Source organism: Hippocampus bargibanti, linkage group LG19, assembly GCF_051943395.1.
Source record: "Hippocampus bargibanti isolate YZ-2025 linkage group LG19, ASM5194339v1, whole genome shotgun sequence".
Taxonomy (NCBI): Eukaryota; Metazoa; Chordata; class Actinopteri; order Syngnathiformes; family Syngnathidae; genus Hippocampus; species Hippocampus bargibanti.
In genome coordinates, this window is record NC_142752.1 from 3,802,501 (window position 1) to 3,828,755 (window position 26,255).

Genomic DNA, 26,255 nt, shown 5'->3' on the forward strand with positions numbered 1-26,255 from the left:
TAATAATAATAATAATAATAATAATAATAATAATAATAATCCATTTCATTTCTAAGCGCCTTTCAAAACTCTCAAGGTCACTTTACAGTCACGGGATAAGTTTTTTCCTGTGGGTGAGCAGCGGCAACCACACGTGCCAGCGTTCACTCAACCCGGAATAACTCAAATAGATAGCAAGATAGCTAGCTAGAGAATAGATAGCTAATAGCTAGCGAATAGATCGCTATTCGCTAGCTAATAAATAGTGAATAGATAGCTATCCAATAGATAGCTAATAGCTAGCGAATAGATAGCTAATACATCGCGAATAGATAGCTAATACCTAGCAAATAGATAAGTAATACCTAGCTAGCTATATAGCTAATAGATACAGCAGCTAGCTAAATAGCCAGCTACATAAATGAACAGGGTTTTGAAAATAGTGGTGCAATGGGGAGTTTTTGCCACTCAGAAGTTGATTACAAAAATAAAAGGAAAATCAGAAACAAACTGCAAGAGTAGGCGAAATACACAACAAAACATGACAACCACCTTCTCTATTTTCATCTCACAGCCTTTGCAAGTGCTACGGTTGGATTTCGCGTATTCCACCGCAAAGCCGTTGAGTGTTTTCTCCCCTTGCGCACCGCCGCCTTTCTTCCCGCTTTTTCCTACAAGGACAAAACACAGCTGAATGAGTGACCTCTTGTTCACGCGCGGAATTTCTGTAGGGACTGACCTCCTCCTGTAGATCCACCACTTTCGATGGCCTTCTTGACTTTATCCTGGTCTTCCCAGCGAAGCGCGGATAAGCCATCGATATCGGAGGGGGACTGGAGTGCTGCTCGTTGCCAGAAGCAGGAGAAGTGATGCCAATGTGGGACTTTCCCATCGAACATCGGTGACTGACACATGAAAAAGGAGCAAAGAAACGCTAGAAATATCATCAACATTCACGCTTTACATAGTATGATATTGTAGCAGTTGAGGAAGGAGCACACACGACTGATTGTAGACACGTGTTTATTCCAACTGCTACCAAGCGGATCGGGATCCAACAGAAAAATGCAGGAAAATATTCTCAACATAAACACGACCCCTGCTGTGCACCTGCTGGGTGAGATGCCTGGTCCTAGTGCCCGCCACAATATAATTATTTACATAATAATTCATCATTACAAAATCAAGAGTATCTTATTTTAATAATAGTACCATCGGCCGTTTCAAACGTCATTTTTAGTTATATTCAGGGTTCTAAATCGCCTTTTTTGAGCACCAGCCAACATCGATTGATATTCTCTAACGTTGCTAGCAAATCAGAATTTTCACAAACCAATGTTAATCATTTATTTTGAAAAATGCTGGGTTCAAAAGTGCAGTTAAAACGACAATAGTGGTATGTATCGTTGCTGTGGATCTGCCAATAAATTCGAATAACTTATTCAATTATTTTGATGCAAAATTGCACCCGATCGTCTTGATATATGTTTTTGCTTTCACGTCCTATTAAATAAGAGCAAAAGTGAACCTGCATGAAGCATCATTCATAACAAGCGATGCCAGCCTTTAAAAGCTAACAGCGGCTTCCGCATACCTAACATAATTCCTTATAATTTTAAACTCTAGCAACGGGGGGTAAGGCGAGAAAATGCGAGCTTTCTTAAAATATAACGCTTGACGTTAGCCACTTAGCTCGAGTGTCTTTCATCAAAGAATAGCACAGGACAGAGCTAACCTGCACCATGATGGCCATTCGGAGCGAGTCTTTGGCGATGTTTTCCTTGCATCCCTTACACGATGCACGGCCGCTCTTGGCATATTCGGCCTTATAGAGCTTGTCCTCTTGAGAGTCAGCCATTTTCACTTTGTGTTGTTTCGGGAAAGGGGACAAAAGAAGAGCAAAAAAGACAACAAAAAGTTTCTTATTTTCCCGACAGACAACAATTACAATCAGAGCGGCAAATCCCGCGTGGTGGCCTGCTCAAAGAGGCTATGGTTAAAACTGGAGGGCTCATTCGCGTTTGGTTTTCTGGCACTGGGACGAAACGCCAATGTGCTGTTCTGAATTTCTAATGAGAAACATCACATTTAGTTAAATATTTTTTCGCCTTTGTAGCTAATGCTATGTCAGTTACCAACATAAATATTTCGATAAATTCAAGATTAAGTTCTTCTATGTGTACCATCTTTAATGAATAGACGATCAAAGGTCCAGGTGTTGGTAATCGATTTGAGAGTAATCGCTCAAAATAGACCATCAAAACTGCAGACATCACTAATCAACTTTAGAGTAATCGTTCTGAATAGACGCTCAAAATTGAAGTCAAAACTAATCAATTTGAAAGTAATCGTTCAAAATGGAGGAGCAATGTATGCGATTTGCTCTTACCAGTCTCAGAAGGATCAAATACACGCTTGCACTACATAAACAAACGAAATGAATGTAATCGTTGTATCGACTTTATTAGCATAACACGTTACACTCCCAGAATTATACTCATTCGAAATATAAATACAAAAGGTATATGTCAGAGCCACAATACAGTATACTGTATCATTTTCTCACGGACGTAAATATCCATATATAAATCCAAATTATACAAATAATAAAAATACAACAGGGCATATTTTTCCGAATGACACACAAGTAAATTTTACACAATTATATTATTGCGCTGATTCCTAAAAAGCCTAACTTGTTTTCTCAAGCACATTAGATTTTAAGTTAAAAAAAAAATAATAATCACAAGTATTGATCATTGTGGGGTGGCACGGTGGATAACTGGTTAGCTTGTCAGCCTCATCGTACAGAGGTGAAGGGATCAATTGTGGCTCCGGTTTCCTTGTCCCCTTGTGGGTTTTCTCTGGGCACTCTGGGTTTTCCCCTTCCACATTCCAAAATTATGAGTACAAAAATCGTACTGAAAAAAACAAAAAAAAACTACCTACTTTACTGAGGTTGTTGTGGTTGTTTTGAGGTATTCTGTATCAAACCTTGATGAAGAAGATTATTGATCTGGTAATATCGACAATTTTAAAGCACAAATTACGCTTTAAAGTAGCATAAAGTATATGCCGTATGTACAACATACGCACGCACACACGCGCACACACACACACACGCACACACACACACACGCACACACGCACACACACACACACACACACACACACACACACACACACACACACACACACACACACACACACACACACACACACACACACACACACACACACACACACACACACACACACACACACACACACACACACACACACACACACACCCGCAGCAGAGTTTCATCCCTGTCACTATTTTTGGCTTGTCCCATCAACACTTGAGATTGGAGGTTGACAGAGTGAACCCGCCGTTGGTCTCCCTCAGCTTCTCTTTGTGTCTGGCCTGGACTAGACTGAACACGATGCCCGCCAGCGTCATCCGTCCATCCATCCTTCCCCCTGGGCGTCCGTCCGTCACGACGTTAGCCCGCTTGCTGCGCATGGTACTGATGAAGTAAGTGCGGACCTTGCCGTGGCACTCGCTCACCTGCGAGGAAACACCATCCATCCATCCATCCATCCATCGGAGTGAAGTCATGCATTAGTTATCGATCCACCTTAGGATAGTGGATGCTAATTACGCTACGAGATGGCCCAGTTGATTTAGTCAGTTCGTTAGTCAATACAGTGATACCTTGGCTTACGAACTTTTCGGTTGACGAATTTATGAACATTTTACCTTGTTATACGAACTTTACCTTGGCATACGAACTTTTTTCGTACACGGAGCTGCCTCAATGAATGTGTCGTTCGCGAACGAACCTGTTCTTCTAACAACAAAATGGCAGCCGACTGTTTTTGTCCTCAATTCCCCGCCCCCAGTCTTCGGTTAAAGCCACGTGATTGGTTAAGAACGCAGCAGTGAGGGGAGGTGGTTTAAACATTAAAGAGACAGGCAGACGACAGTGAGAGAGTTTCAACTTTGATAGTTCAAAGGCAGAGTGTAGACTGCAAGGTTAAAATATCCCATCAATCAGGCTCTACAAATAACTCGCACAAGCCATCTGTATACTTGATGCAAAAAGCTATCAACCCAGCTAAACAGAACACAATTGATGAGGAACTAGATACAATTATGACAGATAAAGCACCTACAAGGGATCATTCCTCAAGATGGTGAAAGAAGAAGGTTACGTTCATCAAGTGTTTAATGCTGATGAAACCGGCCACTCTATTCCATCAAGCCATCAACGACCATCACAAAGTTAAATAAAATGACTTTATTATACAGTACAGTTTATTTATTTAATTGTAATACCATAGCACATTTGTCATACATAAAATAAGGTATATTTTGTGTAGTTTTTAGGCTTAGAGAATTAGAAAGTAGAACATTATGTTTTATGAAGACCTGGGAACGGATTATCCTCATTTTAATGGTTCCCTATGGGAAATTATTTTTTGGGATACACAGTTGTCGCCTTACACACTCTGTCTGGGAACCAATTAAGTTTGTAAATGGTCATTAATTCAGTTATTTGGTCATCTAGCGAGCAGCTAGCTAGACGTTCACTCAGTGAGTCAGCTAGTTTTTGAATTGATTTGTATATTTCATCATCCCCATAATTTACAGTGAATAATATACACCTTGATATAAAATGGGCCCTGAAATCACACTTTATTAGCATTTTTTTCCCCAAAATACTTTTGTATAATACACTACTGCTAAACCTTGGGACTGTTGACACCACGACACCTCTAGCAGGCTTTTATCTTTTCCCCAGACGGCGTGTTGTACAGCACTCACCCCCTTGACAAAAATCTCTCCACGCAGCTCCAAGACAAAACCCCACTCTGCTAGAATTCTCCGGGTAGCCTCTGGCACCTGGATACGTCCGCTCACCCCCGTACTGTCCATTCGGCTGGCTAAGTTCACAGTGGACCCCCAGATATCATACTGCGGTTTGCTAGCGCCGATCACACCCGCTACTAACGGTCCGTGGGCAATGCCTAATGGGAAAAACAAATCATTATCGTATCCGCTACAGCTTTTTTTTGGTCAACTTACTGACTGAGTGAATTGAACCAAAGACAGGGGACCTCGACACGGTATGGAATTTACCAACACGCAGTTGAAAGTCTTTGGCAGAGTGCCTGTTAATCTCCTTCAAGGTTTCTTGCATTGCCAGTGCAAATAGAACCAGTTCGCTCAGATGATTCCATTCATCCATAGATTTCTGAAAATGAGGTTGAAAGAGAGTTGGACACAGGCACGTGTAGAGGAAGGTTCAAATGGGGTGAGGCGCAGAGCAGACTCCTTCCCTACCTGTTTGTCTGGCGCTAAACCAGAAGCAGCCATATAGCAACTCCCTATGGTCTTGATCTTCTCCACATACTGGAAATATGACTCCTCCAGCAACTATCAAACAAATCAGAATCAGACAACCTTTATTCGTCCCACAATGGGGAAATTTGCAGTCCACAGCAGCAATTTGAAAGGGGATTGGGTGAAAGGTTGATATACAGTAAAGTCTCGTTATATCGATATTCAAGGGAGTCCGAAAAAAATATCGATATAACCGGGACTATCGATATATCCGACCCTGTTTGCATGTAATTTTCTCCGTGCGTGCACAGAAATAGTATCGATATAACCAGGACTATCGATATATCCGATATCGATATAACGAGACTTTACTGTATGTAGCTGTATTGCATCAACCCATATTTACAGTACAAGTGTCAAGTGTCCAGTTTTTTTGTTTTTTTTTCCCATGTGATCATTGAGAATTGCGAAGCCTAACAGCAGTTGGTAGGGACGAGCGGCGGTACCTCTCCTTCTAGCAGCGTGGGTGTAACAGTCTCTGGCTGAAGGAGCTACCCAGTGCTGTCAGGGTGGGGAGGAGGGGGTCTGTTGTGTGTCTGTTTGTACCACAGCCAAGTCTATTGAACCCACCCCCGGTCCTCATCCTTCCCTAAAAGCTGGAACACATCATACACTCACCTCATCGAAGCCAGCTATAATCTCGTTGAGAAGTCTGAGGCAATCCACGCCTTCGTGTCGGATCTCCTTTTGCTCAAAGTATTCGTTAAATCCAGCAATGGATGCAAACATTACTCCTACTTCATCATAGGACTGGGAGTAAAGTTCCTGCAAAAAATATTCTTCATTCTTCACCTGCAATTGATGAAAACCAATAGATATTATTTTACATCTACCTCATCATTCTTGCTACGATCCAAAAAATGCCGAGCCACATGGACCGGCAGAATATTATGTAGGAGACATTCATTGTGCTCCCGGAGCTCCCTCATGTCCTCCACTTCCTGCTGAGCCTGCAGACGCCACAGAAAGTCCTGCCTGGCGGTGGCTTCCCACTGGAGAGCAATTCCAAGTGTGACGTTCTCGATTTCATTTTCAAAAGACATTAAAAAGGGGGACCTCAGTACCTGGCGTCCGTTGTAAAAGACTGCGACGATGAACATGACCAGAAGAAGGATAGAGATTCCTTTTCTTCTCACATAATGAGACCTGTGCATGAATAAACATATACAAAAATGAAAGTATGGATTGATAAAGGAACCAACAGTTGGACAGTCCACGGCTGGATGGATGCAAGGCTTGAGGAGCCCAAGATAAGAAGAAAAGAGCGTCAACGCATAGCGCCGATGCGTATGTGGAACTGCCGCGGCTTGGAATTGAAGCGGATTTACATGGGACATGAGATGTGAGACAATCTCTTTCGTCAATGGATGCTACAGCTTGCGTGTTTGCTTTCAACATTTAGCTTGTAACGGACGTGCATATTTCACCATGATCCACTGGTGAAAAGGACGCTTTGTATCCAAGTCTGACCTGTGCGGCATGTCCTGGCGTGCGAGAGAAAGGAAGGCCAGATGGATGAGGTAGGAATAGACGGCCACAGCCAGCAGCAATACGGCCAGTTTCAGCAAAGAGTTGAGACGAAGAAATACAGCGCACGTCACCATGGCGATCACGCCGCTCAGAACAAACACCTGAAGAAGACAAGGAAGTGATATTTCAACTCCAAGAATGCAAATGTGTTTTTACAAGTACATATGGTTACTTACCTCTGGGTATGAACAGACGGTGAGTGAACGTGAAGCAGCATTTGGCGTTTCGATCTCATTATGCACTTCTGTATCTGTGAGAATGCACCATAGCTATACGAATACCCCCAAAAAACCCACAGAAAGGAAACGATGACTTCTTTGATTTCAGTGTCTTGTATTATTATGATTTTCTACAAACCACTGATATATTATTGACATACAATATTTACTGTACACAAAAAAAAGATATTCTATTCAAAACATCTGATGCAGTTTTACGCTGTCTCTCACCATGTCTGTGGAGGCTAAACCAAAGTTGATGACCACAGCGGCAAGGGTGAGCGTATTTCGAGCTTTGTTATTCTCATGGATCCAGCAGCAGAATTGCTGAAGTGTGATGGGACTCCACTTAAACTCCTCCGCAAGCACCAACAGCAAAAGCAGCGTGTAGGTGAGTAAAAACAAGGAAAATTGCAGAATGGCTGGAAACAGCCTACAAAAAATATAAATAAATGATGCAAAGCAGCTCATTGGAATGAAGATTTTAAGTGCAGAGAGTGTTGACAATTCCCTACCTAGGTGCCGGGATGAGGGCCTGGGCGGCCATGACAAAGAGGAGCATGATGAAGGAGCAGAGCAGGTTGGAGTTGAACATTTCGTCTCTCATCTGGGAAAACTGAAGTATTTCACAAAAAAGGGTTGCATGTCAAGCATCATTAGCTGACACTTTCACCACGTGCTGTGTGCAACATGAATTCAAGACTCTCAAAGTCAGCAAACATTTCCTATTGGAAGTTAGCGATTTGTCAAAATTTGATTGGTGACCACCTCCCGCCCCAAATCAGCTGGATATTGTCTTGGTAAAACTGCCAATTCAACAATTAACATGTTTAAGTAAAGGTTGTGACGTTCTAGTTCTTCCTCTGTGGAAGCAATTAGTCAGTAACTTCAGACATAGATCTAATTTCTTGAATATCAAATCCCAGAAGGAAACAGTTAGAGAAAGATGAGACGACATCTTTTCATCAATTTCAGAAGCCTTGAGAAAGTGGAATCAGAAAGGGCATCGGTCTGTACTAGGTCAATCAAAACAGATATGGGTGGGAACAACGACATGACCGTTCAAGACAACATCTGCATTCCCATCGCGTCATACAATCTTCCAATGAAGAGCATCACCGTCTACATTAACAGACCTTACCATGTCCTCAACATGCATGTCCTTGAATACCAGTGAGAAAGGAGTGATGTGTTCCTTATGCATACGCTCGCTGCTGCAAACCTCGATGGCGTGTTTGATGCGCTCGTTGATTTCTTTGGATGTGGATGGCCAAATGTTGGGCAGCGATCCGTTTGTGAATGAAGCCAAGATCTACGATGAAAATGAGATTGAGCAAATTGGCGCAAAGAGCGCCTGCGAAGCCATTGGTGCTCGAGTCCCAACGTACACTATTCATGTCAATGGCACTGACAAATGGAAATTCATGGGCGCGACTTGTTTTCTGGACGTTGCGAGGCTCGTTGTGATCAACTACATGGATGTCCTCATGGGGACAAATGAGAAACGTGTCGATGTTGTGTCGTCGTAGGAACTCGTTCCTGTCAGCGCCATGTCCAGGCTCTGTCTGGTAAGTGCCTTCAAGGCAGTCCAGAGTCGCTTTGGAGATGTGAATGCGCCTGTGGAGGAAAACAAATTCACCAGTGAGCTGCTGTTCTTATGATTTATGCCCTCTAATTGTACCTAGAAGGAGTAACACAATAAAACCCCTCACCCTGGTATTCCACCTGCCTCCAACATGTTGGCAATGCCCACATCCCAAGACCAAACGTCAAACTGCCATTTCTGTAGACCGAGCACTCCACACAAGACTGACCCTGAATGGATACCAATCCTCATGTCCATATTAAAGTTCAGCTGCTTGCGGACAGAACTGATCGGCGAGATGGAACATGATCAAGACTCGCTTCAGTAGCAACCGGACGTGATCAACAAGTCGTCATACTTGGACTAACCGTATGGTGTTAATCATAGCCAGGCCCATTTCGACACAGTGACGGGCGTGGGCACGCTGAGGTTCTGGCACCCCGGAAACGCAATAATAACAGTCCCCGAGTATCTTTATTCGTAGGCACTGGTGCTCCTGTCAAAAAGACAGCTAAGTACATGGAAACAAAACGTGAGGAAAATTGGGCTCGGGTTCACACCTCGGCCAAATGGTCAAAGCGTCCAAAGAGCTCATTGAGGGTCCGAACCAAATCCTGAGCTGACAAATTCATGGATAGCAGAGTAAAGCCCTTGATATCTGCAAAAAGGATGCTGCAGAAGAGAGAGACCAACCGTAGTACTTGATACACATTTAGAGATAACCAACATGCACTAAGCATCCGTTAAGACGCAAAAGGTGGCGTTTTCGTAATTACCTGACATCTTTGTACTGGTGAATATAAATCTTGTGAAACTCTTGAGGAATGAGCTCATCTTCCATTAAGCTCATATCAGCAATCATTTCTAAGGCTACAAACCGGGGCAAGATGGACAACACTAGACGCTCCTATCGTGTAGAAATGTGAAAGAAATTTAAGGTCAAAGATCATCTAAATACTACCTGTTAGATAGCGCTGTGTCAAATGCAGTTGTCCGACCTGTCTCTGGTTCTCTTGCTCCAGTTTGAGGCGACCTTCGATGCAACGACGTGTTTCTAAAAACACCTGACGCTGTGAATGATCGGTCAGGTAGTGAATGAAGAATCCAGCTGTGTTCATACCCAGATACAAAAGGCCTTTGGCGAAAACCTACAATCAAGAGAGTTTCACTGCCTTTACCCAGAATTGTCCAAAGTTTGAAAAGTGAGGTTCTAACATTTGAAGAAAAGTCACCTTTCTTAGAAGTACCGTGTCATTCCAGAAGTAGATGATCTCCACTATTAGATGCAACGCCGACGTCAGTGAACCGGCGCACATGGCCCACATAAGCGGTAATGGCAGCAGCGTGTATGTGGCAAACAGGGTAAACAAAAGGTACCACGACGGATCTTTTTCTAGCCCGTATACCAGTCCTCCCAATACCTGTGCAGTCTGTGAGAGCCAGCTGGCCAAGCCTGTGTAATGAAGCCATCTCGGTGACATGGAGTCCTTGAAGGTTAGCACAACGAGGCATAGCGCGATGGCAAACACCATGAACGCACACGTCAAACAGCCACGGAGGGGTTCCATGATCTCCTCGGGTGCCAAAGCCAGGTACAAAACCAGGATTTGCAGCTTGGCCATGGCATCGATCACATTGGTGATGGCTAAGGAGTTACGTCTTTGGTGAGAGGAGTGCTGCTGGTAGAGTTTTTCCAGGTCTTTGGACTTGAAGGTGTGTCTCAAAGTTGGGATGTAGATACCGTGAATAATGCGGCCCCAATGCACAAAAAAGTCGGCATCGCTGGCGTATTCATTCCCGCTTGACCCTCCCATACTGTGGCTCATGGAGCCGCGGAGGTGGGCAGGGTGTACTCGAAATGTGGAGGACCGCCGCTTGACTCCACGTGAAGCCTTGCTGCGGATCTGGCGGTTGATTTCTTCCATATAGGCATCCGTCACAAAGATTTTGCGAGCTGGCTCCACGCCGACCTGTCACACAGAAAAATAGCACGTTGATTAGTTATTTCCAGATTCTGACGCCAACTGTGGGAATGAATCACTCACCTGAGCGCTGAGCTCCTGTTGGATGATGATGTGCTTTACAGCATTCTGCCAGAGCATCTTTTTACGCCTCAACCCCGGCGACAGAGTAGCTGTCAGGCAAGGGGGCTCACGCAGTTCCATTGGGAAGACCGGTACTGTCTCTGAAAAAGTCACCATGGTATGCTACCAAGTTCCAGTTGCTGGAGTGGATGACAACCTGGCTGAGGCAGAAGGAGTGTCAGTACAAAGCGAACAAATATACTTTTCAATATGATTGATTTAGTACCTTTGTTTTGCACGGCGACAACCAAGTCTACAGAGGACCAGATTGGACAACCTGGTTGAGTCCACGTGCTACCAGAAGCTTTTGAACCAATGATCTGGTGGCCAGATTTAGACATGAGCTGGCTCTAATGCCCCTGAGTTAATGTCCTCCAGGTGGCTTGGGCTACAAATGTAAACTGTACTCACCCGTGAGTCACTTGCATTGTCACCAGTTCAATTCCAAACATGATCTCTCAATATTCCCTGAAATCTGGACCAACCAGAACACTCCTGTGATGCTCTGGTATATCCCAGTTTCAGGGTGCCTTATGGAGTTCTGTTTTACCCTTATTCCATGTTGTGTATCATAACACAGAATCACCTGAGAGGGTTCATCCTCTTCACAAAGCTAAATTCTTATTTAAACTGTGCTCTGGTAAACCACCTTTCTAAAGATTCGAGACTGCTGAATGGCTCCAGACTAGTCGCGTCCATTAAAGTCCCCAAACTGACCTGTTCTTTGTTGCATTTGGTATATCCGCTGCTCGTGTTCAGCTTTCGCCTTGATATGGGCAGCCAGCCCATAACAATCCATTTTTTCCAGATTCCGTTGCATACGATCCGTAAAAAGATGGGAATACTCAGGCATAACACAAGAAGCGGGATTGTCGATCACCACCTGCTTTGAAAGGAAGTCCAAAACTGTGAGGGAGCAGGACAGCAGTGATGAGGAGTGTAAAGAGGATTAATTAGTCCACTTCTGTATCTGTGAGAATGCACCATAGCTATACGCAGCCATTCTCTCTGGTCTGGACAACCAAACCAAGCCAGGGAAATCTCTTCAAAGCTGGACTGCAAAATTTAGTGTTTTTTGTTAGTTGCATTTATTTCAGATGAGACTGATAAGTGTACAAACGCTTGTGTTTGAGTGGAGCTACAGATCGGACAAACAAAACTGTCGCTACTGAAACGAGGAGGTTGGAAATAAAGGTTGACTCATTATGGTATGGCGTCCATAAAAGCAGATGACACAATTTGGTACATTTCAAGTTAAAACCAGATTTTCCCAATTAAACTATTCCTTTGTACAGTAAAGACTTGAAGAAAGAATGAAAGCGATACGCTATGATCTCAATGGATCGTAAGACTGTTTCAGTCCCAACACAATCAAAGCTTCTGTAAGGATGATCCAACAAGTTCCCATCTGTCCCGGTGCGACGCTGTACACAGCAGCTCAGACCCAAGGCGGCTGAGAATCGTACCTCTAAAAATAGAGGCAGAGTGAGCCTAAGGCAATTAGGCCGATTATTGCCCACCGCAGCCAAATCAGTTATACACTTGGCAAGTGTGTACAAAAACTACATTTGTGCTCATAAATTGAGAGACTTTGGTGACGTTTGTTGAGTGTTGGCAATTTCAGAGAATATATTAATGTGGACTAGGGATATACCAGGAAAATCAAACTTGCTTTGACTAATCCTTCATGTTAAAATTCTGAGCACAACTTTATATGTTGAATTTGGGTGTAAATTGTAAATCGAGCTGTCGATCATTTTTTACTGCCTAATGTGCAAATTCCAGACCGGATTGTGAGAAAAGTTACATTTTTGGACATTTTATTCAAAATGCTTTAGCCATATGTGGGCTTTGGTCCATTGGTTCCCCGACCTGTGAATTTGGCAAGCCTTGAAAGCTAATCAGTATTGAGGCAAACGTCTTTAGCTGCGCACTAATCAGCTCACTGTCAAATAGCCTGACACTTTTGCCTCCACGGGTGCTGCGCAGCTTCGCACTTTTTAAATTTGTCTTTGGCTTTATGAAGTAAAAGGTCAAAAATGTCGCACACACATTCCTGTTTGAACGTTTTGGTGAGGTCCGAGTAAGGCCAGATGAGGAGTGAGGACCACCCTTTCTGATAAATTTAGACAAGAACTAGTGTTACATTTGTACACTAGATGTCCCCGTAACACACACACACACACACACACACACACACACACACACACACACACACACACACACACACACACACACACACACACACACACACACACACACACACACACACACACACACACACACACACACACACACACACACACGCACGCACACACACACACGCACACGCACACACATACACAAAACAAGCTACAATATTTTTTTGATATAAAAACAGTTCATTGAAAATGTTTGAAAAATCAGTCTGATAGTTTGAAGTGAGGGACACTACGAACGCCGGCGCCAATATTGCTGCCGTACAAACGGATGATGCGATTTCTTACACGAGCACAGTCGGTTAACGTTTACACTTGCATGCAACACTTGACAAAATCATGATTTAGGCAAAGCGTGAATCTTTCTGGGTGCAAAGACACCAGAACACACTTGAAGACACGAGTCGATACATTCTGCAGGGTGATTGACAAGTGCGAAAGAATCCTACAACAAGTGCGTTGGTAAATGTGTTTAAAGCATGTGGGAAGGTAAAAGTACACAGCAAAACTTTGCTGCTGTCAAATGTCAATTTCTCCACTGAGAGACTAATAATGGCTAATCCAATCCAATCTAAAATGATCTGTTCTTCAATTTTTGTGGATCTTCATATTTTAGGAGCTCTGGGATTGACCCCTGGTGAACGCCACATTTCCCTCCATAATAAACAGAGCTTCACTATGTATGTCCTACTTGTTTTTCTGAATCCCGGTGGACGTTTTCACAGATTGGCCAGGGTACAGCTCGTTACAATGCATACAGTACACTGCGTCTATGTGTTTCATGCATGTTGATGGCGGACTTTCCAGTAAGGCACACGTGAGCGAGTCCTCAGGGATGAGGAGGCGCCTGTCAGTCATCGAGGAGAAAAAAAAAAATGTCAACATTCATTTTCATCTCAGGTGCGAGGGAGCAAAACAGAGTGGAAACATCCGAGGCATATGATGCATCGTGAGATATAAATAAATAAAGAAATACATTCAGATCTAAATAAAACTATTATCTCAAGAACATTCCTTATGTATGTGTGATTCGTTGACGAGGATCCTCTTTAATCTGATGCAGATGTCTGGGCCTCGTGGGTAAATTGCTAGTAGATGAGCACAATTCCATCTATTGCTTTCTAGATTTACCATTTTTTTGTGTGTGAAGGCGTCTTGCTTGTGATGTAAACAACAATTCAGGGGTGTTGCATTCAAACGCAGATCAATTAGTTGTACATGGGATTAATTTTTAGATGTCACCTGTTAATCATTTTTTAACGGCGGCCATCTTTGTGGAAAGTGTTGATCGGCCATCTTTATGATGGAGTATGAGTATCAGGTGCGGCGGCCATGTTTGTGGACTCCATTGGATTACGCGTGTCGACCATAAATGAATTATGTGTTTATCGGCAAGCTGTCACTGTTTGTGAAGTGTTTGGAATCATGTCGGACATTTTGAGGGGAATTAGTTACTGCTCGGCGGCCATATTTGTGGAGTGATTTTCTTCATGCTGGCCATGTTGGATGTGCCTCATTTTTAGTTTTTTGTACAGTATCCTACTTATTTCTTATGAGTACACATCTAAGGTGACCGTATTGGCACATAAATGATGAGGCAAGCTTGCAAACGTCACAGTACCTTCTTGGTAAAAGTTTTTTGGGGCCTCATTTGGGATTTTCAACCACAGCAACCTCCAGCCGGTGGGCAAAGTCTGGGCTGAGTCCATTGAGGAAGAGGCTGCCATTTCTGGTCAGGGTTCCCGGCGTGAGGGACAGAGTCAAGTTGGCGTATGCCTCACGGTCTTCGCCGAGGTTGGCCGACAGCGTCCGTTTGCCGGGTGTCATTTGCTGGTTCATGGAGGCATTGATGCCCAGCTCCGAGGACAGTTTACGCTTGATGGACGCGGCGCGCTGGAAGCGGTCGTAGATATCCACGCTCAACCTCCGTCGGGTTTCTTTGAACTCGGCCGACACGTTGGCCGTCCACTCGGCGGCGTGAGCCCGGAACTCGCCCACCTGCGGTGACAGATTGACAAATTAGTCATAACGCACGCCTGAGGCTTACATATGCTAAGATCAGGACCCCAAGGAGGCTGCCGGGCTACAGGCTGACCATTCGAATACATTTCACATTAAAATTGTCTCAGTAGTCGACAAAATGTTTCTTGACTATAAAATAAAGAGTGACTGTGGTGATAAGAATTTAATAATTGTACTCGGCAGTGTTGACCAGTGTCCAAATGATAAATAATAATAATAATAATAATAATAATAATAAGTATTATTATTCTTATTATTATTCTTTTTCTTCTTCTTCTAATTATTATTATTATTATTATATTATTATTTTATTTCATCATTATTATTATTATTGTATTATTTCATCATCATTCCTATTATTATTATTTATTATTATTATTATTATTATTATTATTATTATTATTATTATTATTATTCAGGCTATTATTTAATTTAATGTAATTTAATTGTATTTAATGTTATTTTATTTTATTGTATTTAATGTAAATTAATGTAAATTAATTGTTATGCAATTGAACGCAATTGTATTGAATGGAATGCAACTGTTTTGAATTTAATTTAATTTAATTTAATTTAATTTAATTTAATTTAACAGGCCAGTCGTTAGTCCAGTCCAATCGTTAGTCAGGAATGTAGGAGCAATCAGTGGGGCCACAGGGAGTGGTCCTCTGCTCCCCCCCAACCTGAGAGTAGGGACCTATCATAGCTGTGTCCGGCGCCGCCATGTCTGGACATTAGGGATATATAAATAGGGCCGATACGACCAGTAAGACTTTAGTTCTCTGACGAAGCCTCTTGGATAGGAGGCGAAACGTCCGACACCTTCAAAAAAGTACAGATGACGGCTGAAGAAACCTTCTCGTTGATCAGTAAAGTGCACTAGGGTGCCCCTTGTGGACCAAAAAAATCATAATAAAATCAAAATATTTGTTGCAATAATAATCTATATTTAGAAGAACAATATAAATACTATAATGGCAATGATGACGAAAATATTTTGATTCATTTCTACTATCACCTCACCCACTCCCACCCCTGTTGAGGCCATACATGAAGCATAATTAAAAAGTCCAACTTGGACAAGGCTGAAACCAACACATACGGACCCGTGCATCCTTTATATATTTGACGTACTCTTTCCTCGTCTCTCCCGCTCTATTAATTGAGGCGCTCCGTCAGGTCTCTACGGCCTGTTTATTTATTTACAAGGTTCTGACACGTGCTCGGTTAAAGCTTCAGCCTATTTAGGTGAAAACATATGTCTCCCACCTACGCAGCTCACACTGTTTGACTACGTGCTTCCAACTCCTTATTCACACTTTGGATATCTTGGAATTCACAGCAGAGCGGCCGACAGAGAGAGAAAACCTAATTGGGCAAACAGCAATTCCCCATGGGGGGAATTTGTGGAGAACGCAACAAGACAGCCCGTGGATGTACTGTACGGTACCGTGCGATGCTCTCTCTATACAGTTCGCTGTGTAAATAAATGATGAAGCTTCTGCGAGCGATGATGTACCTTATTGTTACTCTACAGCATGCGTAGATTGTGTTTGAAGGAAAGAGTATGAAATAAAAATACCCCGCAAAGTCTCTTGTTTTTCTATTAACTTGACCTAAATAAATATTCAATTCAGACAACCGGTACACGGACTTGAACTCCGTTCTTTTGTCAACAATCAAAAAAAGTGGCTCATTGTAAATGAAAGGGTCCCAATGGAGGTTTAGTGTCAAAATAAACATTAAACAAAAAGAAACTAGGCTTTCCGCATTGAAAATAATCAAACGGGCACAGAAAAAAAACGCCCTTTGCTAGCTTCAGGCGAGTATAAAATAGGAAATGTATTTGACATGCTAATAATTGTCAGCAAGAGTCAGGGTTTTGGAGTCTAAACATGTTGACATGCAATGTCACAATATTCAGTCATATATTCTTTATCATCGGGGAGAAAAATAAAACAAATCTCACTTTACAGCACGGGTGTCAGTCATTTTTTCGCCGCGGGCCACATTGTAGTTATGGTTTACGCTCAAGGGCCGTTATGAATTTGGGGACGCCATTAGCATGTTTCATCCCCTCCACATATCACATATAGTGCACAATAAATTAATGAATAACTAATTTTCAAATCTGAAGTCAAGAATAATGACTTTACATCCAAAAATATGAAATTTTTGGCGATGATTTTAGCAAGCGTCATGGAATTTCACAAGTTTGATTTGATTTCGCGGGCCGAAAAAAGTGGTATGGTGGGCCGGATTTGGCCCGCGGGCCTTGACTTAAACACCTGTGCTTTACAGGAATTTTTAAAAGCCCATCCACATGACTTTAACGCAAAAATCAACACACATACCTCCTCCTTGGTTTTCTTGGAGATGACGCGGAACCAGTCCCCGATCATACTGAGCACGGCGGCAAAGTAGGCCAGACCCACGAGGATCCAGAACCAAACCACTGGCTTGTAGTACTTGAGGTACTCGGGGCTCTCGGAACCTCCTGCATAAGCATTGCAGAAGGTAGTTAGCGAATGGAGAAATGTAAATTCTGGTTTTGAATTCAGGAAATAAAAGGGACAGCGGAAAGTACATTTAGAAAATAAATATATATTTCCAGTTAAATGAGCGGAGTTTATGAGAAGAGTAGAATAAAAGTTGTCTGGTACTGACTGAGTCATTTCTCATGACGTAAATGGCAGGTTTGGAAAGTATCCCAGAATGGAGCTGACGCAGTTACGTATCATAAAGCGACAGGTGAGTTGACGTTGTTTTAATTTGATATCATTTGACTTTTTATCATTTTGAAAAATATGTGCTACATTTATGGATAAGAAATAAAACAGAATTGCACTTGAAACAATCATAATCTGACATGAAAAATATTAGAGTACATTACCGTGCATCATTAACTAGCTAGCTATAAAGCTATCTAACTGGCTGGCTACCTAACTAGCTATCTATTTGCTATCTATTAGCTGTCTGGCTAGCAAGCTGGCTATCTGTTAGCTATCAAGCTAGCTAATTATTGGATAGTTGGCTATCTAGCTAGCTAATTATTGGATAGCTGGCTATCTAGTTAGCTATCTATTAGCTGGATGGCTAGCTTTCTATCTATTTCAGTTATTCTGGGTTGAGTGAACGCTGGCGCGTGTGTATTATTATTATTATTATTATTATTATTATTATTATTATTATTATTAAATTTAGTGTAATTTAATTTTATTTAATGTAATTGCATTGAATGTAATTTAATTATAATTTAATGTAATTATAATTTAATTTTAATTTACTGTAATGTAATTATATTTAATTTAATTTAATTTTGTGTTTTTTTTGTGTCATTTGCAAGATTAATTTTATAATCTCAAGGAAAAACAGTGGATGTTTTGAAAAAAAAAATAATGAAAACGTAAAACTCAAAATTTCAATTCAAGAAAAAACTCATAAAAATGTGATTAAAACTAAATTCAAACCAAATTATTTTTTTCTGTAATTTTATAATATGAAATTAAAGAAATTATATAATTCTCCAAGATAATTAAAGGAATAGTAAAAACCTTTTTCCCCGGCGACGAAATCTCCAAAACCGATGGTGGTGAGCGTGATGACCACAAAGTAAATGGACTCCAGCGTGCTCCAGCCTTCAATGTGCTTGAAGATGACAGCCGGCAGCGCGACGAAGATGAGGCAGCCAAACAGGATGAACAGCAACGTGGAAATGACGCGGATCTTGGTCTGGCTAACTTTCCACTTCTGGGATTGGAGACAACCAGGAAGAATGACACCAGTGAAGCAATTCATTTTGGTTGCATTTGAATTCCTTTATTTTGCCTTTTCTCTTTGACATGCATGCACTCGGGGTCAGCGACGAGGCGCTCTAAAGTGACCTTGAGAGTTTTGAAAGGCGCTTATAAATGAAATGTATTATTATAAAGTAGGCCGCAAGATGGCCGCCTCTTGCTAGTCTCCAAAGTGAGTCAAACAAAAAAACGTGTTCGCCTTTTAGCCCAAAATTGTCAAAAGTGAAATCATGAAAGGCAAATTATACCACATCGCCGTAATTCACTCGTACATAGTTCACAATTTTACCAAAAACCTTCCAACATTTGATGTTCCATTTGATGTGACCACTTTTGGGGACGCTTCTTCCTCCTTCAAATGGACCGAAACATCAGCGGAAAATTTCGCGGCACTACCTTGGAAGAAAATGATGCTGCTCACCGACTGAGGGTCTTTCGCCGCCGTCTTGAGAGCGACAGGCACAAACATATGATGAAGATGATGAGAGGAACGTAGTTACCGATATTTAGACTTCCCAGCATTTTATGCTACCCCCTATCCCACACCCCAAAATTTTAAATGGTTTTGAAAACTACAGAACTGTCACAAAAACTCCTGAATAACTAACTAACTAACTAACTAAATACACGAATAAATAAATAAATAAATAAATAAATAAATGCCGCAGGAGCAACTTTGATCTCATTTTCAGTCAACAGCAAGTGTCAAGATGGCCGCCGCCCGAGACGGCTAAGTGAACAAATAAATACACCATAATCGTGATTTAAATAAATAAATAAATAAATAGCTAACTATATATAAATAGGTAGGTACATTAAATAAATAAATAAATCAGTTTGTGGATGACGCATGAGAAACTTTGATCTCATTGTCAGTCGACAGCAAGTGTCAAGATGGCCGCCGCCTGAGATGGCCAAATTGATAAATAAATAAATAAATAAATACATAAATAAATAATCAAATAAATAAATACAGCATAATCATTATAAATAAATAAACAAACAAATAAATAAATAAATCGGGAAATACATTAAATAAATAAATAACTCAGTTTGTGGATGCCGCATGAGAAACTTTGATCTCATTGTCAGTCGACAGCAAGTGTCAAGATGGCCGCCGCCTGAGATGGCCAAATTGATAAATAAATAAATAAATAAATAAATAATCAAATAAATAAATACAGCATAATCATTCTAAATAATTAAACAAACAAATAAATAAATAAATCGAGAAATACATTAAATAAATAAATAACTCAGTTTGTGGATGACGCATGAGAAACTTTGATCTCATTGTCAGTCGACAGCAAGTGTCAAGATGGCCGCCGCCTGAGATGGCCAAATTCATAAATAAATAAATTCAATATAATCACTGTGAATAAATAAATAAATAAATAAATAAACATATAAATAGGTAAATACATTAAATAAATAAATAACTTAGTTTGTGGATGCCGCATGAGAAACTTTGATTTCATTGTCAGTCGACAGCAAGTGTCAAGATGGCCGCCGCCAGAGATGGCCAAATGAATAAATAAATCAACCAACACACTAACCAATAAATAAACAAAAATCATTAAAAAATCCAAACAAATACAAAAACACACAAATAAATAAATAAATAAATAAATCGTGAGGTCCCATAGAGCATTTTATTGGAAAGATTATTTTTGGCCTGACCTTGAAGTGTAAAACATACATAAATTAAAAAAAAAACATTTACTCTGGGTACATAATGTAAAGTGGTTAAAATATATTTAAATGTCAGCCTAATGCGTTGAATTAATCTTCGAGTCCTGTTTGACATTTTATTGTCCTCATTTCAAACTGCACCAAATTCTCGCCAAGGTACCAGATGGCCTTTTATCCATTAATGTCTGTTCATTCATATTTCATGTCAAACATGACTAATTCAACCTGCTAAAGTGTTATTTAAAAAAAAACATGAAAAAAAAAAAAAAAGAGATTAAAGGCAGTGGAAAATGCCATCAATGCGTGTTATCGTTAAACTTCACTTCCACAAATAAAAGCCTAAAATTTCCCATCAGTTGTCATTTTCAAATCAGGGGGATGCATCTCTATTTTACTTTGCTATCCCGGGAGTCGGTTGTCATGGCAACTAGCAAACCTGCACACACCGCTCCCCGAAAAAGGCAGTAGGAGGCCGACGAGAGACTCACCACGATCATCTTCTCCACTTTGGCGATCCCCTTGCCAAAAATGGTCCCCAGCTGGTCGCCCACGCCCGCTAACAGGAAACCAAACAGGGGGATCCCCATCAGAGCGTAGATAATACAGAATATCCGCCCGCCTTCCGTGTGAGGGGAGGTGTTCCCGAACCCTGCCGGGGGACCACACGCCGTCCTTTTAGTCACATTGAAATGCAAGATATAGTCTCAAGCCTCAGACAGGTTATTTGCAGCTGATTCGATGTACAGTATTGTTAAACCGCAATTAATGACGCGCGAGCGCTGCTTTATTGCACTCCGCCTCTCCATCAAAATGACTTCAGGGTGAACCGTAATGACTTTGGAGACTGGATGTGACACTAAATAAATGAGAGAAATGCGTCAATGGCTTTCAATGGCCGAGAGAGAGATAGCGAATGCTAAAGCAAAAGCTAAAGCTAAAGCTAAACCTAAACCTAAACCTAAACCTAAACCTAAAGCTAAAGCTAAACCTAAAGTGAGCGCAAGCGACCAAGAGAGAGATTATTATTACTTTTTATTATCATGAATACATCGGTTCCGCGCGATACCTAGCTAGCTGGAGGCTAATGGTAAGCTACACCATCAGATTGCACCTTCGAAGGCACAAACTCAAGTCTCTTTGTCTCTCTTAGATCTTTACATATTTTAAACATGCTGCTACTCACATACACTTATGGCTACCGCTGTTCACCCGCACAAAAAAAAATATCCCGTGACTGTAAAGTGTCCTTGAGAGTTTTGAAAGGCGCTTATAAATGAAATGTATTATTATTACACTTACGTAAAAATTCCTAATCAGGGGGAGACAATGAGATACTCACCGCTATCTATTAGCTAGCTAGCTCTCTATCTATTTGAGTTACTTTCGAGCAGATTACCCATTAATCACGATACATGAGGGGAACACTGTTGCTATCTATTTGCTATCTATTTTCTATCTATTAGCTATCTGGCTGGCTGGCTAGCTATCTAGGTAGCTAGCTATTAGCTATCTCGCTAGCTATCGATTAGCTATGTACTTGAGAGTTTGAAAGGCGCTTAAAAATACAATGTATTATTATTATTATTAGTATTATTATTATTACAGTAAAGTCTCGTTATATCGATATTCAAGGGAGTCCGAAAAAATATCGATATAACCGGGACTATCGATATATCCGACCCTGTTTGCATGTAATTTTCTCCGTGCGTGCATAGAAATAGTATCGATATAACCGGGACTATCGATATATCCGATATCGATATAACGAGACTTTACTGTATTATTATTATTATTATGATTATTATTAGTCTTCTTCTTTTCCTTTCGGCTTTTCCCTTCAAGGGGTCAGCAAATCAGTGTCCTCCATCTTTAGAGGTTTGATCCGCATGTTTGTTTTGGCCAAGCTATTAGCGGTATTATTATTATTAGCTATCTATTAGCTAGCTAGCTAGCTTTTTATCTATTTGAGTTACTTCCGGGTTTGCCAAATTCAGCCAAAAATTGCCATTGTACAACAGTCACAAGCCCTAGCTGATAAAGCTCACCAATGGTAGTGATGACAGTGCCCGCAAAGAAGAACGAAGAACTGAGGTCCCAAAGGCTCGTCTGGTTGAAGGAGTTTCCCGAGGGATTCACACCTGCTCGGATGGCCGAAACCACTTGCTGGAATCGGGAAATCAAAATAAACATCGATAAATGCTTCGGCTGGCGGCAGTCGCGCATGAGTCCTCATGAGGATTGCTTTTGACAGATGATTAAAAACATCCAAGCGAAGCTAATGAAGAGCAATAGAGATGAAAAACAGCATCTGGCTGTAAAATGCGTTGGACACCCCCTTGGTTATATTATATTCTCTATTTGTTCCTACCCCGTATATCCCAAGGTTAAATCAACTTCATATCTTCTACTTTCGTGCTAGCTATCAATATTATCTTTACCCAGACTAATGACTAAAGACAAGAAGGAATTTCCACCACTTGAAATGTCGTTAAAGGTCATTTTAGTCGATAAAATTGTACAGTCGTGTCTGTGTTCGCAATCAATGGTGAGACTTGAATGAGGAGGTGGGAGGAAAGACGTCTGGGGAGATGGCAAAAGCACAAACATATACCCCCAATCTCACTCACTCTCTCTCTGAATAATGACAAACAAGCTCTTCAACGGGAGAGAAATAAATATACAATCAATCAGCGTTCCTTTAGTTCACGTCATTAAGAATAAATGAGATCTCGGCAGAGTGCTTGCGTTCTTTTTTTACGAGAGAGGAGAATACCAATGAGGCTGTAGCGCGTCATCGTTGGTGTGTGGTTGAAAGGCGCTGAACTTTGTTAGCATTAGCGGCTAATTAGCGCAAATTCAAGTTAGTTATAATTAGTTATAATCATAATACTACGTTTCATTTCATTTCTAAGGACCTTTCAAAACTCGCAAGGTCGCTTTACAGTCACAGGATACGTTTTTTCTGTGGGTGAGCAGCCACATGCGTCAGCGTTCACTCAACCCGGAATAACTCAAACAGATAGAAAGTTAGCTAGCTAGCTAGATAATTGATAACTAATCGATAGCTAGCTAAAAACTTATCCTGTGACTGTAAAGTGACCTTGAAAGATTTGAAAGGCACTTATAAATGAAATGATTTATTATTATTATTATTATTATTATTATTATTATGAATAGCTATTATAGAATAGCAACGGAGCTGTAGCGCGTCATAGTTGGTGTGTGGTTGAAAGGCACTGTTAGCATTAGTGGCTAATTAGCACAAATTCAAGTTAGTTATAATAATAATAATAATAATAATAATAATAAATTTCATTTCTAAGCGTCTTTCAAAACTCTCAAGGTCAATTTACAGTCACAGAATCGGTTTTTCTGTGGGTGAGCAGCGGCAGCCACATGCGCCAGCGTTCACTCAACCCGGAATAACTCAAATAGATAGAAAGTTAGCTGGCTAGCTAGATAATAGATACCTAATCGATAGCAAGCTAGCTAGTTAGATAGATAGCTAATATAACAGCAGTATGAGGAAAGGAAAGGAAGAAGTAGAAAAACAAAATACAGGAGCTGCTGTAAAGGCAGCCACTCTGGTGGCGCCATCTTGGAGTCAAAACAACAACAAATAAATAACAAATAATGTGACACAACAGACTTGTTAATGGCTGACTCAATAAATCAAATATATGAGACAAGGCTATCGCCTGAGCATAAAAAAAGCAAATAGGTGATGTTATCAATTACAAAAAAAATAAAATAAAATAAATAAAATGAAGCATCTCTCTTACCTTGACCAGATCCTCCAGCTCGGAGGAGTTAACGCAACCGTGCACGGCCAAGAATTCAAGCTTTTCAGCCAAAATGGCCATCTTCTGTGAGCTTTCGTGCGGCTGCTCCAAAGCGCGGAACACGGTGGCGCCGATCACCAGGTAGATCACCACCAGGAAGAAAATAGCCGACACGGTCTTCCAACGCATGACGGTGATGCGGGCGACGCCGCACTCGTCCTCCTCGTCGCACGTCAACACCACCGGCTTGGCCGAGAACGACAGGCGGGGTTTGGAATTGTGGGCGGCAGACTTGGGGTCAAGGAGATCAGGTGCAGCCACTGCGGATGGAGGGAGGTCATATTTAACCTTGTCACCTGATAAAATGATACGCTGTCATATTTTTGCTTTCTCCCAATGGGTTAATACAGTGGTCTCAAACTCGCGGCCCGCGGGCCAAATGCGGCCCCCGAAAGAATATTTTGTGGCCCGCCTTGATATGAAAGATTAAAGTTAGTGCGGCCCGCATGATTGATATGAATGAAACTTATGTGTGGAGCTGTACAAGTAGGCAAGATAAGCAATGTTTAGGACAGTTCATGTTCAATACAGTAAAGTCTCGTTATATCGATATCGGATATATCGATAGTCCCGGTTATATCGATATTTTTTCGGACTCCCTTGAATATCGATATAACGAGACTTTACTGTATTTTCTTTACGTTAAGAAAATTAAAGGTTAAAGAACTGTGAATACAGACATTTAAAACTTTATTAAAATAATTAGTTTTCCTGTGTTTTTTTTTCAGTCGTCTTTAACTGCCTTATGATCATTAAATTATTTTATTTATTACTGGTTCATTTATTTTTTCTTCATTTTTCCATTTATTCGTTTAATTCATTTTTTGAGTGTTAAAAATAAAGATGATTGAGAACATTGGAATGTTTTATCTGTGAGTTCCTTGGAAAAACCGTTGCGGCCCAGCCTCACCCACACTCTGAGACCCCTGGGTTAATACAAAGCAGCGAGTACAAAAAAATATTCACAGGCCTTTTCCCGCCCAGCTGAAAACGGAGCTCATGTGCATCATGTTTCCGCTAATCATCCTTGAGAGTTTCCAATAGCTTAAGTGGTGGCCACTTGCGTTCAATTCAGTTGATTGAATGTGATTTGGAAAAGCAACACACTCATCCGTCCGTCTAGATAAGTGAAAGTGCATGTCAGATCGCAAAGTCGAAGAAATTGCCTGCAGACCTCTCCTCAGAGATGTTTGATCGGACACTGTGGACAAAGACTCGAACCCAGAAAGATTGTCTTTTTACTGCCGGGAGGAGACGCAGCCATTCATGACAGACGCCTGAATTCTGCAGCCCTCTGCCAAGCTATTAATTGAGTGTATATGCAAATTAAAGTGATACATTGGTAAAACGTCTTGATTAGAATACCACACCTCTTGAGTTCTAAGCACGAACAGCTGTAAGCAAGAAAACATTGTCTCTTGCATTAACGGATACATTTGTAACCTGGCTAATAAGCTCTTCCCGTGAAGGAGTTTAAGTCGTAAATTGCTTCGGTGATCAAGGAGTTTCCCAAGTCCTAAATTCTGTCTAAGGCCAGATCTCCTAGATCAGAGGTGTCAAAGTCAAGGCCCGCGGGCCAAATCCGGCCCGCCACATCATTTTTTTCGGCCCGCGAAAGCAAATCAAACTTGTTAAATTCCATGATGATTGCTAAAATCGGAGCCAAAATGTCATATTTTTGGATGTCAACCACAATAAAAGTCATTATTCTTGACTTCAGATTTGAAAACAAGTTATTCATTAATTTGCTGTGTGCTCTATATGTAATATTTGAAGGGATTTAAACATTCTAATGGGTTCCCCAAATTCATAACGGCCCTTGAGAGGAAATCATAACTACATTGCGGGCCACGGCAAAAAATGACTTTGACACCCCTGTCCTAGATGAAGATGACGGTTTAACAGGCTGTGTCTGTTGA

General features: G+C 41.2%; 3 protein-coding genes across 7 annotated transcripts in view; all 3 read right to left on the bottom strand.

The window, feature by feature from the left end:
• Positions 1–1,968, bottom strand: part of parp1 (poly (ADP-ribose) polymerase 1) — a 12,665-nt gene extending 10,697 nt beyond the window's left edge. The window contains exons 1-3 of the mRNA XM_089022595.1: positions 1,715–1,968; positions 719–884; positions 532–650 (exon numbers count right to left, since the gene is read on the bottom strand). Coding sequence (XP_088878721.1) covers positions 532–650; positions 719–884; positions 1,715–1,837 — 408 coding nt within the window. The 5' untranslated portion in view covers positions 1,838–1,968. The remainder of the gene's footprint in view (positions 1–531; positions 651–718; positions 885–1,714) is intronic.
• A 466-nt stretch (positions 1,969–2,434) lies between these two features.
• Positions 2,435–11,695, bottom strand: LOC148883617 (adenylate cyclase type 8). 2 transcript variants are annotated; one of them, XM_089022647.1, is made up of 21 exons: positions 10,747–11,695; positions 10,242–10,671; positions 9,934–10,154; positions 9,700–9,849; positions 9,478–9,608; positions 9,262–9,373; positions 9,070–9,197; positions 8,829–8,987; positions 8,505–8,733; positions 8,258–8,428; positions 7,632–7,732; positions 7,348–7,549; positions 7,075–7,167; positions 6,839–6,999; positions 6,433–6,514; positions 6,202–6,360; positions 5,987–6,133; positions 5,309–5,401; positions 5,105–5,219; positions 4,790–4,992; positions 2,435–3,529 (listed from the first exon to the last, which is right to left on the bottom strand). In XM_089022647.1, the coding sequence occupies exons 1-21, from the start codon at positions 10,900–10,902 to the stop codon at positions 3,314–3,316; spliced, it is 3,459 nt and encodes a 1,152-aa protein (XP_088878773.1). In that variant the 5' UTR covers positions 10,903–11,695; the 3' UTR covers positions 2,435–3,313. The 2 variants fall into 2 exon arrangements, with proteins under 2 accessions (XP_088878773.1, XP_088878772.1); XM_089022646.1 differs by having other exon boundaries at positions 9,934–10,671.
• Positions 11,696–11,816: 121 nt separating this feature from the next.
• kcnk2b (potassium channel, subfamily K, member 2b) overlaps positions 11,817–26,255 on the bottom strand; it is a 34,292-nt gene continuing 19,853 nt past the window's right edge. For all 4 annotated transcript variants that reach the window (XM_089022654.1, XM_089022653.1, XM_089022652.1 and 1 more), the window contains 6 exons: positions 24,277–24,596; positions 22,540–22,657; positions 20,983–21,143; positions 18,560–18,755; positions 17,360–17,502; positions 11,817–14,981 (listed from right to left, as the gene is read on the bottom strand). In XM_089022654.1, coding sequence (XP_088878780.1) covers positions 14,631–14,981; positions 17,360–17,502; positions 18,560–18,755; positions 20,983–21,143; positions 22,540–22,657; positions 24,277–24,596 — 1,289 coding nt within the window. In that variant the 3' untranslated portion in view covers positions 11,817–14,630. The remainder of the gene's footprint in view (positions 14,982–17,359; positions 17,503–18,559; positions 18,756–20,982; positions 21,144–22,539; positions 22,658–24,276; positions 24,597–26,255) is intronic.

Coding starts and splice junctions, on each gene's coding strand:
- LOC148883617 (XM_089022646.1), bottom strand. CDS start 10,902: ATGGTGACTTTTTCAGAGACAGTACCGGTCTTCCCAATGGAACTGCGT. Junction 8,988..9,069: donor GCTATGATTAACACCATACG/GTTAGTCCAAGT, acceptor CTCGCCGATCAG/TTCTGTCCGCAAGCAGCTGA. Junction 6,134..6,201: donor ATCGTAGCAAGAATGATGAG/GTAGATGTAAAA, acceptor TATTTTTTGCAG/GAACTTTACTCCCAGTCCTA.